This window comes from Bidens hawaiensis, unplaced genomic scaffold (assembly GCF_021521415.1).
Source record: "Bidens hawaiensis isolate Kalapana, Puna unplaced genomic scaffold, B.hawaiensis_p1.1 tig00034232_1, whole genome shotgun sequence".
In the NCBI taxonomy this organism is placed as follows: domain Eukaryota; kingdom Viridiplantae; phylum Streptophyta; class Magnoliopsida; order Asterales; family Asteraceae; genus Bidens; species Bidens hawaiensis.
In genome coordinates this window covers 12,596-26,205 of record NW_027495914.1, presented here as the reverse complement: position 1 = coordinate 26,205, position 13,610 = coordinate 12,596, and the positions used below count along the sequence as shown (strand labels likewise).

Genomic DNA, 13,610 nt, shown 5'->3' with positions numbered 1-13,610 from the left:
ATTAATAACCTATTTATTTCAAATATATATATATATATATATATATATTATTTAAATTAAAAAATTAATTTGATAGTAAAAAAAACGGGTCTTGGGTCTAATCAAACCATAAGTATATTATTAACTTTCATAAATATTATTTATAATTAAAAAACCAATTTTATAGTAAAAAAAATATACGGGTCTTGGGTCTCATCAAAATCATATAGCTTTTAAACCGAGTTATAGCATCTCATTTATTTTGTGAAATAATTTATCATCAAACCATAAGTATATTATTAACTTTCATACAATAAAAAAAATATAAATTCAAAAAATAAATAAATATTTGAACAAACAATACAAAACAACCCCGTAATACGGGAGATAAAAACTAGTAATAACTATATAGCAATTTACTCATTTATTTTGTTATATTGAGTTATTGAAAAATATATAGATTGACGAAGTGTGCATGCTCGTTTATTTTAATTTTGATTGTATGAATAAGTTTAATTTTTTTTCCTTAGTTTTTTTTATATTCATTTGATTGAACATCATCAATTTTTAATAAACGAACACGAATAAGAAAACACTGCTCGAATAACTAAAAATATAAAAAAATTAAATAATATATATCTTTTTTTAGAAAAATGAATAAGTTGCTTAGAAAAATTAATTTTTTTGTCAAATCTATAAAATGCAAGTGATAAAAAGAAAAAAAGACAAAAGACAAAAGAAAGCAAAGTAAAAAATAAAAGAAACTTACCATTTGTACTTTGTAGGCTTAGCGGCCAAAATCACAACCAAAACCAAATGTTAAAGTTTAATTTGTCACAAATTTGTATTTTGCGCTTAATGAGTGATAACATAAAGACCAAAATAATATTTTACTTTTTATAAAATATGAATTACTTATGAAAAATTAAATTGTTTCGTTCTCAACTTCTACCACTTACAATAAAATAAAAATGAAAATAACAACTTATAATAGTAATGGTCTCATCCATTGTCAATGTAATTTTTTTTAAACGATGATTTTCTTGTGTTTATGCAATCGCACTTCTCAAATTGGAGAGTCACGTTGTCTCACTCTCGACATACTATGTTGTCTTAAACGGACATATGTTGGTTTTATAGTTTGGCTTAGACGTTCTCTAGAAAACCATACCGTGACGGCTACTAAACATTTTCAAGCATTAATCACTCCAACCAACTACTTGACTATCCAATTTTACTATTTATAAAACATTCCATGTTTAAAGATTATGATTTTTTTTGTAAATAAGCTTAATTAATCCTAAAACTCATAACATTTTCATCTCTATACGTGTTAAGCTTTTATTCCTTCTCACTCTTTTTTCAACCTTCGGTTTCACGGCACAAACCGTCAATTATGATCATGTCTAGCTTACCTTATCGAATTAGCTAAGAAAACTAACCGGCAACCACCTATACAAACCGGCAATCACCCCTTTTCATGTCTAGCTTACCTTATCGAATTAGCTAAGAAAACTAACCGGCAACCACCTATACAATAATGCAACATCGTATGGCTGTGGTCCCAATTGTGAAATCTGCTATGCTCATGATCCTCATGGGGATTGAATTTGACAAAACAGAGGGCCTACATTTGCCACGTGGCCCAACAGCAGGACAAATGAGTAGCCTATATTGATTGAACATGTAGATGTGAAACGATTATTTGTTGCACATGTGTACTAAGTGACCTTTTACTTGCACCAAGAGCCACTTTTCTTCCATCCATCATATATATTTTGCATCAAATTTTCCAAAGTCTTATCCCTGTCCCTTCTCCTACCACAAATGTTAGCTAAGGTACTTCAACTCTATTGAGAAGAAACTTAATTAAACGATAGGATCCGTTTACTATCCGAAAAGATTATGACGCAACTTATTATCTATTTACATGTCACTTGATCATTGTAATCATTTGGACCAATTAGATATTAATATGAAATTTCTTTTGTAATTAATGTAATAATCAACGTAGTGACATAGCCTCTAATGTAATCCTTGATTCAAAAAATTAAATAAACATACAAACCGAACTCATGCCTAAACGAAGATGTCGTATAGATCTCTTATACCCTCCGTAGTGGGGCGCCTTTGAGCCACAAAGTGCCACATATCGTCGGGAACACCGTCGTCCGAGGCGCTCCCCACACAGCGTCGGATGGGGTGAGGAAAGGAAGAAGATGATTGACTGCTTTCTTTTTTTTAATATAAAAAATAATAATAAAATATTAATGAGAAAATGATTTAGATGGCCTCCATACACTACACCCCTTTTAGCCACAAAGCCTCTACGGTGACGTAACACAACATGGCGCAAAACGCCCCTATAGGGGCTCCATCCACTACACATGTCTTAGTGCATTTTACTTTCAGTTATTAGTTGACCCCCACATTCTCTTCTTTGGGCAGAAGGGTGATCTGTTTTACATAGTGATCTCGGGTGTCCGATCCTTTGCTGTAAAAAAAATCGTAATCTTTATTACGAGAGCACACCTAGTAACTTTTTATAGTAAAAAAAAATAGCAAAACCGTCTAGTGGAATATCCTAGAATTGGTTTCCTTGTTTCAATTTTAAACAGTATGCAATATTAAAAGGCCACTTTGCTTCATATGCCACCAAAACTCTGAAACAAACCATTATCAAATGTTACATCTGGTCCCCAGTTTTTTTAATTTTTTTATTTTATAGCTACACTTGACAATGTTACAATTTGCTGCTCTTATCCTAGACCTGATAGAAAAGAATGATTGGTCTTTTGGTGGCACCAAACAATCTTGTCTGCATTATATGCATGGTTTAGTTAGCCTCAACCAAGCTATATATATGCCCGTGAATCACGCTATAATAATCACTTCTGAACTCTCTCTACATCTCTGCAACTGCATCTGATCGATCAAATGGAGAAAGATTTAAAAAAATATGCGGCAAACACAACTACCAAAATGGAAGAACAAACCGACCAAAAAACAAAAGACCCTGAGAGCGATACTCTACATGAACCGCTTCTCAAGAGAAACCAAACACTTTCTTCTAGACCACTCGCGCTCATTGGCACCAAAGTTTCGTGTAACGAAAGCTTGGATTACGAGTAAGTTACATTAAGAATATTCTTAGTTTCGATGAAACAGTAGATCCTAAGAAACTAATCTATTTATTTTGTAAATGTTAGGATTAACGAGAATTACTTGTTTAAGCATGATTGGAGAACAAGATCAGTATGTATTCGTTAAATGGTTATTGGCTTTCCTGGTTGGGCTTTTGACCGGTATCATAACAACTCTCATCAATCTTGCTATTGAGAACATTGCAGGGTACAAATTATTGGCGGTAGTAAAATACATAGAGCGAAAAAGGTAATTCTGTTAGTAACTTTTTAAGAATCTTGATTTTGGTCCTTATTTGATGTGTTAATAAATATGATTACATGGTTGATGCAGATACATGACGGGGTTCTTGTTCATGACTCTGGTTAATTTCATATTGACACTGTTTGCAACTCTTCTATGTGTGTTTTTCGCGCCTACTGCCGCCGGGCCTGGCATTCCTGAAATTAAAGCTTATTTGAATGGTGTTGACACTCCTGATATGTATGGTGCCACAACAATGTTTGTTAAGGTATGTATAGCTTTTCATCATGTTTCACTAACAATAGTTGTAAATTAAGAAGCTAAAAAAAAGAGTGATCATGTTATGAATTTTTTGAATAATGGTTTTGGATCGAGGTAAGTACAACTAGGCGATATTTTTAAACTTTTTGCTAGGTAGTTCGCTCACAAGGGTAGCGAATTCATGACATGACAACTCTGACAATGTTTTTTTAGAGTTCACTAATGTGGCAAGCGAATTAGGGAAGTTCGCATCGGATGGCAGGCAACTCAAGCCAAATCCTTTTCAGCGAACTTGCTGACGGGACTTGGTTTGTGTTCGTTGAACTTGCCAAGTTCATTTGCCACACGAGCTGGGTCAGGTTAGAACGGATTAGGATATTTAGGATCAGAACGATTAGGTTCAAATGTTAAAGTAATACGTAGCAAACTCCCAGATTATGACACAAGTTAAGAAATATTAAAAGCGTAATTATTATTTTAATCGCAAATAAGTTTGTCGTATTTCTTTGTTATACAAACTCCTTTTTTTCCTTATACTATTATTAATTTTTGTTTGTTATTTTTTTTTCTGGTTATATTATTTCACATCTATGAAAGGGTATTTGTATACAATCAGTGTCAATAGGTGTAACCATATAAGATGCAATAATCCATTTAAAAAATAATAATAGATTGAACATCTGTAATATAAATACTTAAGCATGAGAAACGAAGAATAATTTCAAGTCAATTAAAATATAAAGAATGGATAATCAATATAAATATGTGTGTATTTAAATCAATTTCAAACCTTCAAATTGACTAGTAAAACAATTTAAGTCACCTAAAAACAATAGTGGTCATTTGTTTATCGCTATATAATATTTTCTTTGATCTAGTTTTGGTCGGATCGGATCAGGTCATATAATATAAGTGATAATCAAACTAAATTGTAATAAGCAACAAAAGTACGTCAAACGCCATTACAAATGAATAATGAAAACTAATAATTGACCAACGAAAGATCAATTTTTAAGCCGCTGTTTCTAATCTTTTGCGGCTTTGTTTTCTTTAATAAGGTTTGAACCTTTAAAATCATGGATTGGACTAATATTGTTTATGGTTTTTGGGTTCAAGTCACAATAATTTTAAGAATCATGGGATGGGCTATTTGGCTAAGCTTGTTTATGGTCAGAATTATATAAGTTTTTTAATTTATATTTTGTCTTTATATTATTTAAAAAAAAATTGATTCGAATTAATTTGGAGTCGGGGATTAATCGTGCCTAGGCAAGATTTTTACAGCCGTGCCTAGAACTAGAAGTACTCAATCATAAACCATCTACTTTTATAAAAAATCTGTCATGTTGTTAATACTGCTTCTAAATCATGGTCATGTAGATCTTTGGAAGCATTGGGGCTGTCTCTGCAGGCTTGGACCTAGGAAAAGAAGGTCCTTTGGTTCACATTGGCGCCTGCATAGCTTCATTACTCGGTCAAGGCGGGCCCGACAACTACCGGATCAGATGGCGATGGATTCGTTACTTCAACAACGATCGTGATAGACGAGACATCATAACATGTGGGGCCTCTTCAGGTGTATGTGCTGCTTTCAGGTCGCCAGTAGGCGGTGTGTTGTTTGCACTTGAAGAAGTGGCAACATGGTGGAGAAGTGCACTTCTGTGGAGAACTTTTTTCAGCACTGCAGTTGTGGTAGTGGTTCTTCGGGCTTTCATGGAGTACTGCAAAACAGGAGAGTGTGGGCTTTTTGGTGAAGGCGGGCTTATTATGTTTGACGTCAGTGGCGTTTCGGTAAAATACCATGTTGTTGATCTCATCCCTGTAACTGTCATTGGAATCATTGGAGGAGTTTTGGGAAGCCTCTATAACTACCTCTTGCACAAGGTTCTTCGACTCTATAACGTCATTAATGCGTACGTGTTTATAAGTTCGTACTTGATATAGTATACAGAATTACAGACGGCTGTTTAAGTCAAAGTGGACAAAAAAGATAAAAGGGAAACAGGTTGAAAGTCACTCAAAAGTGTATTTTTAATGCATACAGCCTTCTAAATCATTTTATCAAATATTAAATTCTTTATTACTATTATTGTACTATTAAGAAAATGCACAAAAAGTGTTGATGGGTCAAGACAGTTGGGTAAAAGGGAAACGAGTTAAACAGGTAGTTAGTCACTTGAGTGTATTTTCAATGCGTATAACCTGTATTAATGGGCCGATGCATATGATGAAAGTGAAACGGGCCAAACATGTTGAAAAGTCACTCTAAAAGTTTTTTTTTAAAATGCATATAGCCTCATAAATCGGTTTATCAATTTAAAGTTCTTAAATCTTAACTATTCTTGTACTTTTAGAAAATGCAAAATAAGTGTTTAATGGGCCAATACATTTAGTGATTTAGATAAAAGGGAAACGGGTCAAACAGGTTAAAAATCACTCGGGGTGTATTTTTAATGCATACAACATGGTAAATCATTTTATCAAGCACTAAATTCTTTACTTTTATTGAACTATTTAGACAATGCACAAAAAGTGTTAATGGGTCACCCAAACCAAACTGGTTTTACGGTAACACAAAACCAATTTTGACCCGTCACCCGACCTCTTTTCACCTCCTCTAATCGTATACTTACGGTAATTGCATACAGGGTACTAAAGCTGTCATATTTTCTTGCAGAAAAGGCAAATTAGCCAAAATCTTATTAAGTCTCACTGTCTCATTATTCACCTCTGTGTGCTTATACGGGCTTCCATTCCTCGCGAGCTGTACACCATGCAACCCATCTGCTATATATTCTGAGTGCCCAACAACCGGAAGAATGGGGAACTTCAAGAAATTTAACTGCCCGAAAGGACACTACAACGACTTAGCCACTCTCCTCCTTACAACTAGTGATGATGCAGTCCGCAACATATTCTCAACCAACACACCCGGTGAATACAGTGTGTTCTCACTTCTCATTTTCTTTGCACTTTATTGCATATTGGGCCTCTTCACATTTGGGATCGCGGTCCCCTCAGGTCTATTCCTCCCAATAATCTTAATGGGCTCGGCTTATGGCCGTCTGCTCGGTATGGCAATGGGCCCCTACACAACCATTGACCAAGGTCTATATGCTGTGTTAGGTGCAGCCTCATTAATGGCAGGCTCAATGAGGATGACTGTTTCGCTTTGTGTAATATTCCTTGAGTTGACCAACAATCTTCTTTTGCTCCCTATAACAATGCTTGTCCTTTTGATTTCCAAAACAGTTGGAGATTGTTTTAATCCTAGCATTTATGAGATCATACTAGAGCTTAAAGGGTTACCTTTCTTGGAAGGTAACCCCGAACCCTGGATGAGAAATATAACCGTTGGCGAGTTAGTTGATATTAAGCCGCCATTGGTCACTCTTTCTGGGATTGAGAAAGTGGGCCGGATCGTTGATGTTTTGAGGAACACGACCCATAATGCTTTCGCGGTTGTTGATGCCACAATGGTGCCCGGTGTGGGTCAGATGAGTGAAGTTCATGGGCTTATTTTAAGAGCCCATCTTTTGTTAGTGTTGAAGAAGAAATGGTTTTTGAAAGATCGGAGGAGGACTGATGAGTGGGAGGTTAGAGAGAAGTTTACTTGGGTTGACGTGGCGGAACGTTGGGGCACGATTGAGGATGTGGCGGTTACGAAACAAGAAATGGAAATGCATGTGGATTTGCATCCGCTTACCAACACGACACCTTTCACAGTGGTGGAAACCATGTCGGTTGCCAAGGCTTTGGTGCAGTTTAGACAAGTCGGGCTTCGCCACATGCTAGTATTACCAAAATGCCACGGCCCTACGGTTAGTTAGTTAACTTTCTATTTTTAAAAATGAAAAAAAAACATCATGGTATGAGCTATGGACTATGGACTATGGACTAATGTTTCTTATGTTTGTTGTCATAGGTGCCACCAGTGGTTGGGATCTTGACCAGGCAAGACTTGAGAGCCCACAACATTTTAAGTGCATTTCCTCGTCTGGAAAAATCATATGAAACTAGAAAGGTGTGTTAAATCTCCATGTAATTATTTTGTATTCTTGTATTAGGTTAAAGAAGGTACCACACGAATGAAAACGTCTATGTACGTAAGAGTAAAAGATCGCGTTGTTTTGTCAGTTATACATGATCAAATCAAGTCATTCTTTTAAGCAACATTTTTTTTGGGTTTGTTAAAGCCATGCATCATCCTACATGAAAGAATTTCATCCATATCAATCAAAATATGAAAGATGTCTTTATAAATAATCACAGTATTTAATAACCGATTACTTATTGCCACCGAGGGCAAAACGTCATGTCACATTTGATATTATTACATCAATATCGCTATTGGTTTCGTTGAAAAAACGAGACGATTTTGTCATACACAACATCTTTAGCCGTTACACCCATGATAAAATCGGCATGAGCGAACTCCCTGACATACTGCACACTAAGCTTCCCTTCATCATGCAACTTGAGATCATCGAGCAGATTGGCGACATCTTTACTGTCTGCAAGCGCGTCTTGGCCTCCATGGCTGATAAACAAAGGGAAGTCTTTTGGGATATTTGAAAGGTTATAAATTGGAGGCCTTGGGCTGCCATAGTGTTCTATATTGAAGATGGGAGTTCCATAGTCATACTTAGCCAACACCCCATCTCTAACAGCTGCAAGTATTGTGTTTAGAAAAATATATATATATATCTACTCGAATTCGTGAATAATATAAACTAAACTAGAGGTGTGCATGGGTCTGTTCTAGGATCCAACAGAACCAAAAACTCATTTTTGGGCTTTAAAAACCGTTATGTTTTGGCTTTTTCAGTTATTACATCGGGTTTGGTTCGTTTTTCGGTTTTACATTTTGTGCTTGAAACTTTTGGCCTAATATTTCCGCGAATTATTTATTAAACGTTTATGTCTAAAATTTTTGGGCTACACCATTTAGTAATTTCTTATAAGTTACTAACAGTCAAAAATAAAGTTAAAATCCATAACTTCTACGACTAAATTAGTTTTTTCGGTTTTTACGGGCTCGGTTCTAAAAGTCGTTCTGTTTGGTTTTCATACCTGCAAAACCGAAGTCAACATTGAACCAGGAATTTGGTTTTTGAAAAAACATAAAACCAAACCGTCGGTTTTGGGTTGGGTTCAGTTAGTTCAGTTCGATTTTGTCGGTTATTTCGGTGACGAGTCGGTTATTTCGTTTCATGCACACCACTAAACTAAATGAACTTACTTTGAGAAAAATGAACCAAGTTCTTCGTTGAGGTAGGCTGCGGCTCGCTTCTCAAGAACACGTCTACAGTTGAGGAGTTCAGGCAGCAGTTTCTACCTTTGAAATAACAAACATATCAAACAAAATATAGTCTTTAATTATTTAAACAGATACTTATTATGTCCAAACGTCATCTACCTGTGATAGCTGTCATCAAGTCGTAACATGATACCTTTGGATCGGCACATAGGCCTTTAAGAAATCGGTCCACATCTTCACTGTACGTTTTATAACAAAAATGGAACAATATGTAACGTAACAGGTTATGTCATGTATAGTTTGATCATGAACAAGAATGTGAAACTGAGGTATTTAATTTTTACCCTTTTGGATTGAACTCAGCAAGGCCAAACACTATAGTAATCTGTAGAGAAATATAAATGTTTTTAGGAGAATATTGAGCTGCATATGATATAGAAAACATGTTCATGAGTTGGATACGTGATCAAATATACATACCTCGCCAACAAAGACTTTGGCAGCAAGAACACCGAGTGCAGTGGTCATATGGCTCAAGTATGCGACCGGGCTTAACATTGCAGCTGATTTTATCTTGTCTATTTCTTTACCCTCTGAGAAAGATGCCAATGCAATTAAAGTTCCCTGCAGGAAGTAAATTGTATCATAAAGTTGTGTAGTTGCTCGGTCTTTAGGCGGTGTTTGCTTTGGTGCATAAAGTAGTATGAAAACAACTACTATGTAAAGTCTTGAGATTAAATTTTTACATTAGTATTCAAAATATATTGGTTTTCTTCTATTAAGAGTACTTTCTTATTTTATTGTTTTCACTTTGCATCAGAATATGTCACATATAGCTAAAAGCCTAAAACCATATTACATGCATGTTTTGCTATTTTGGTCAAATAGTGAGATAGTTTACCAAAGAATGTCCGACGTATTGGACCTTCTGGTTTGTTTGTTGGAAGATATAAGCAATAACAGCAGGCAAGTCGAAAGCTGCGATTTCATCCCATGTCCAATTCCAGAATTCCTATTATATGATGGCATCAAAATGACACGATCATCTAACATACAATTTGACATAATAAAAGAATACAAGAAAATGTAACATTGGACATACGGGTTTGTCGGGATCAAGGGTGACATGTCGTCTACTATACGAGGTACCTCTCGTGTTAGCTATCCAAACATCGAAACCGTTATCGGCCAAGATCAAGGCTAAGGATTGCTCCGGAGAATTTAGTAGCCATGTCATGCCATCCTACATTGTAGCATTCGTTACAAAGTTCGAATATTTATAATTATGAGGGAAAGTTAAGTAAAATGATATTTTTACTAGTAAAATATATGGCAATTGGTACTGGTTAGTTTTAGTTGAGTGAAGTGTCAGACTTGAATATATATAGGTTCAAAACCCTTCACGGGTTTTTTGGAATTATTGGGTCAAGGACAATTATGGAGCCAATAAAAAAGTTGACTTGTCAATATCTAAAAATAAAGGATGTCACTAAAACAAACTTTTTTTTAAATGGGATGTGATCCTCATTTCGTATAGGCCAATACGAATGACTGACAATGGGACAAAAAAAACAGCTTTTTACAGTCTATACGATCGTATAGGCCTATACGAGTCGTATAGGCATTAAATGTCTCGTATTGCTCTCTGACAAGCCATAAAACCTATAGGGTCGTATAGGGCTATACGTCCGTGTAGAAAACATTTGCATAAACATTCAGACTACCTTAATCGCTGCCGGAAGACGACTATACGAGCCGTATAGACTGATTTTCAGTTCTCTAAGCTTAAAAAAAACCTCAAATTTTTATTATATGTAAGCTACAAATATGTTAGAATATTAAAAAACCTCAAATTTTTTTTAGAAAATTTAATAAGAAACAAGCCGAGTCAACCAGCCACAAACAGTCTTGAGCTTTTGATGAGCTAAGCTTGAGCTAAACATTTAAGCCTATTAAGATAAACGAGCCAGATACGACCTGTATAAACATACTTTAGATATATGGTCATCATTTTTTTTAAAAAAAATGTCTATACGGCCGTATAGACCTATACGACCCGTATATGCCTATATGGCCCGTATATGGCTATACGAGGCACTACAAACGATGGCCGACAACATAAGACAAACTGACACGATTCATGTGCTATACGACCGTATAGCTATACGAGCCGCATAAGAAAAAAAATGGTGTGGGAGGATCATGGGTGGTGTGGGAGTATCCATTGCCTTTTAAATATATCTATAGAATAGAATAGATATTATTTCATTAAAAATCAAATAATATTCACTTAAGTTGATTGATAATATCCGTGAATATAGAGACAAATTCGGGGCCTAAGAGCATTCACATTCCATCCCCTATAATTATGTGTGTGGAGTTTGTAAATTATAGGGTGGTGTTGTAAGTGATTGTGAGTGTAAATTATAGGGTGGAGAGATAAATGTAGTGATTTTTTGTAAATTTGGGGAACATTGTTTGCCCCTATTTATTTTTTAATATTTGTTGGATTTGTTGTGAGTAGAGAGGAGAGAAAACTGTAATGATAAATGTATAAAAAATATTATTTAATTGAACAGGAAAGATAAATGTATTGTTTTTTAGTGTAATTATAGAAATAGAAGAATGGGATGAGAATGTTTTAGAGTTCCATTTTCTTGTTTTATCTTAAATTCGATAAATAAAAAATATATTCATGGGACAACGTGAATTATCACGCAAATATACGCATGTCTCATTGCGAACTCTCCTTTTGTTTTGCCTTTTTACTTTACTTTTCTTTACCAACCGAAAAATCATTTCAAATATATAGTAACTGAGTGTAGCATATCGATAACTTAAATCAAAATATAAAAATCCTAACATCTTTTGAAAGTGTGGGGTGTTCAAATAGTCAAATTGCTCGTAGCTCCAAAATATCCAAACGAAACACCAACAAAAGCTTCTTTCAAATTGGTTCTATTTGTAAATTACCTGAGCCAAGCCTCGATCAAGAAAAAATTAGCTCGCTTGCTTGAGTATTTTAATTCAAATTTTGTTTAACAATAACCATAATTAATGAAAAAGCTTGACATCAAAAATTTTGTAATCAAAAGGATTTTTTTTTTTTATAAAAAGTTAGTGATATTTTAGATAAAAATAATGTACTGTTTTATTTTTACAAAAAGTAAAAAAAAAAAAGACAAATAAAAGCCAATGAGCTTTAGCTCAACTAGTACGGGTGGAGAAATTAAATTTTAATTGAAGATCGCAAGGCCTCACGTTCAAATCCGATCCTAACAAAGTTTAACCGTAGTAAACTTTGAACAACGGATGATAGTGGGATTGAGTACTCAGTAACCGGGCTTTATTTGTTTATCATTCAAAAAAAACAAGAAAAAAAAACAAACCAATCTAAAACAAAGATACATCTATTAATCAAAATCAGCATATTGTGATTCGTGTAACGACAAACAGTTATTTTGACGTTTAAGTAAACGTGTAATCCTACGACTAATCTATGTGCTAGTGAGTTTGTGACTTGTGAGCAATCTAATTATAAAAATTACCACAAGCACTCCATGTTGCAACAACACCGGTTCTCTCTTCCTCCCCCCGCCGTCACCACCACCACCGTCTTTCCCCGTCGGAATCCTCTGAACGTTTAATATGTATCCATCTTCTGTCGTTACCTGACAACACAAAGAAAACCCGATGTAATAAATTTAGCCAGTAGTTTATTTGGAGAATATTGACCCGTTCAAAAAAAAACACAAAAACCCAATCAGTACGTAACCAAACATTACAACTAAACTAAACACATTCCGTACATCAATTTCTTGACACTTGTAACCATATTTTGTTACGGCGGAGGCGCATATTCCGAGCGGTGGTGGGTTGGTGATGATGGCTGCACCGTCGGAGTCGGAGATGAATGTTCTTGATCCGACAGCTGGGTGTGGTTGAATTAATGTTAATGTTAATACACTGGTTGTTAAGAATATTAAAAGTTTACCGACAGCCATGATTTGTTCGGAGAAATTGATGAGAGAAACAGATGACTATGTTTTAAAATTACAAAGTAGTATTTATGGTGGTGCGTATGTAATATAATGTCAGCGTGTGAACAACTTCTTGAAAATATTTTTGGATCAGTTTAATGTGTATTTGTGTAAAGATATATTTTCTGGAATTTCCATCTTAAGAAAACTTTAAATTACACGAAAAAATAAAGTGGCGTATTTTATGTAACAAATTTAACAAGAATTTGAACACTTACACGAAATGGTTGCCTAAGTTAATATAAAGGATGAAAATGAGTGAATCTATACGACTTTTTATATTTACTGCCTTTTAATTAGGGGAGATTTGGTTATGGAATCCTTCGAGAAAAAGAAAATTCACTATTTAACTAAAGATAAGTGTAAATTACATTATGGTATATGTGGTAAATTGAAAGTTATTATGGATTGAAGATTGCACGATTCTAGAACTAAGAGCATCCACAATGCTAAACATAAACTGGATATCCAGTCATCAATTTCTCTCTCCTCTCTCTACTTTTCCATTTCCTCTCTCTACCTTTTCACTAACTTTTCACTCATATATCTTATCCACACTCATTCAGAAAACTAAACATGAAACACACTCTCTCTCATTTTTCTCTCTCTCCTCTCTCATCCATGTCATTTGCCAACTAGACTGGATGAGGAAGTGGATACATGGTTGGAGATGCTCTAACTTT

At 34.8% G+C, this 13,610-nt stretch overlaps 1 protein-coding gene and 1 pseudogene across 2 annotated transcripts; one reads left to right on the top strand and one right to left on the bottom strand.

The window, feature by feature from the left end:
• The first annotated feature begins 2,731 nt into the window (after positions 1-2,731).
• LOC143585937 (chloride channel protein CLC-b-like) lies at positions 2,732-7,800 on the top strand (annotated as a pseudogene). Its single transcript, XR_013144620.1, has 6 exons — positions 2,732-3,107; positions 3,189-3,372; positions 3,457-3,634; positions 5,008-5,540; positions 6,305-7,448; positions 7,553-7,800. The product of XR_013144620.1 is annotated as a chloride channel protein CLC-b-like (transcript).
• Positions 7,801-7,974: 174 nt separating this feature from the next.
• Positions 7,975-13,053, bottom strand: LOC143585940 (triacylglycerol lipase 2-like). Its single transcript, XM_077067607.1, has 9 exons — positions 12,697-13,053; positions 12,436-12,558; positions 9,990-10,130; positions 9,789-9,899; positions 9,368-9,511; positions 9,232-9,272; positions 9,047-9,126; positions 8,870-8,965; positions 7,975-8,297 (listed from the first exon to the last, which is right to left on the bottom strand). The coding sequence occupies exons 1-9, from the start codon at positions 12,889-12,891 to the stop codon at positions 7,975-7,977; spliced, it is 1,254 nt and encodes a 417-aa protein (XP_076923722.1). The 5' UTR covers positions 12,892-13,053.
• Positions 13,054-13,610: the final 557 nt, after the last annotated feature.

What these genes read in the sequence shown, in the direction of transcription:
- LOC143585940 (XM_077067607.1), bottom strand. Translation starts at nt 12,891, where the DNA reads ATGGCTGTCGGTAAACTTTTAATATTCTTAACAACCAGTGTATTAACA. An exon ending in TGCAACATGGAGTGCTTGTG is followed by an intron (nt 10,131 to 12,435) that starts GTAATTTTTATA and finishes GCTACAATGTAG; the next exon opens with GATGGCATGACATGGCTACT. An exon ending in CTTGATGACAGCTATCACAG is followed by an intron (nt 8,966 to 9,046) that starts GTAGATGACGTT and finishes GTTATTTCAAAG; the next exon opens with GTAGAAACTGCTGCCTGAAC.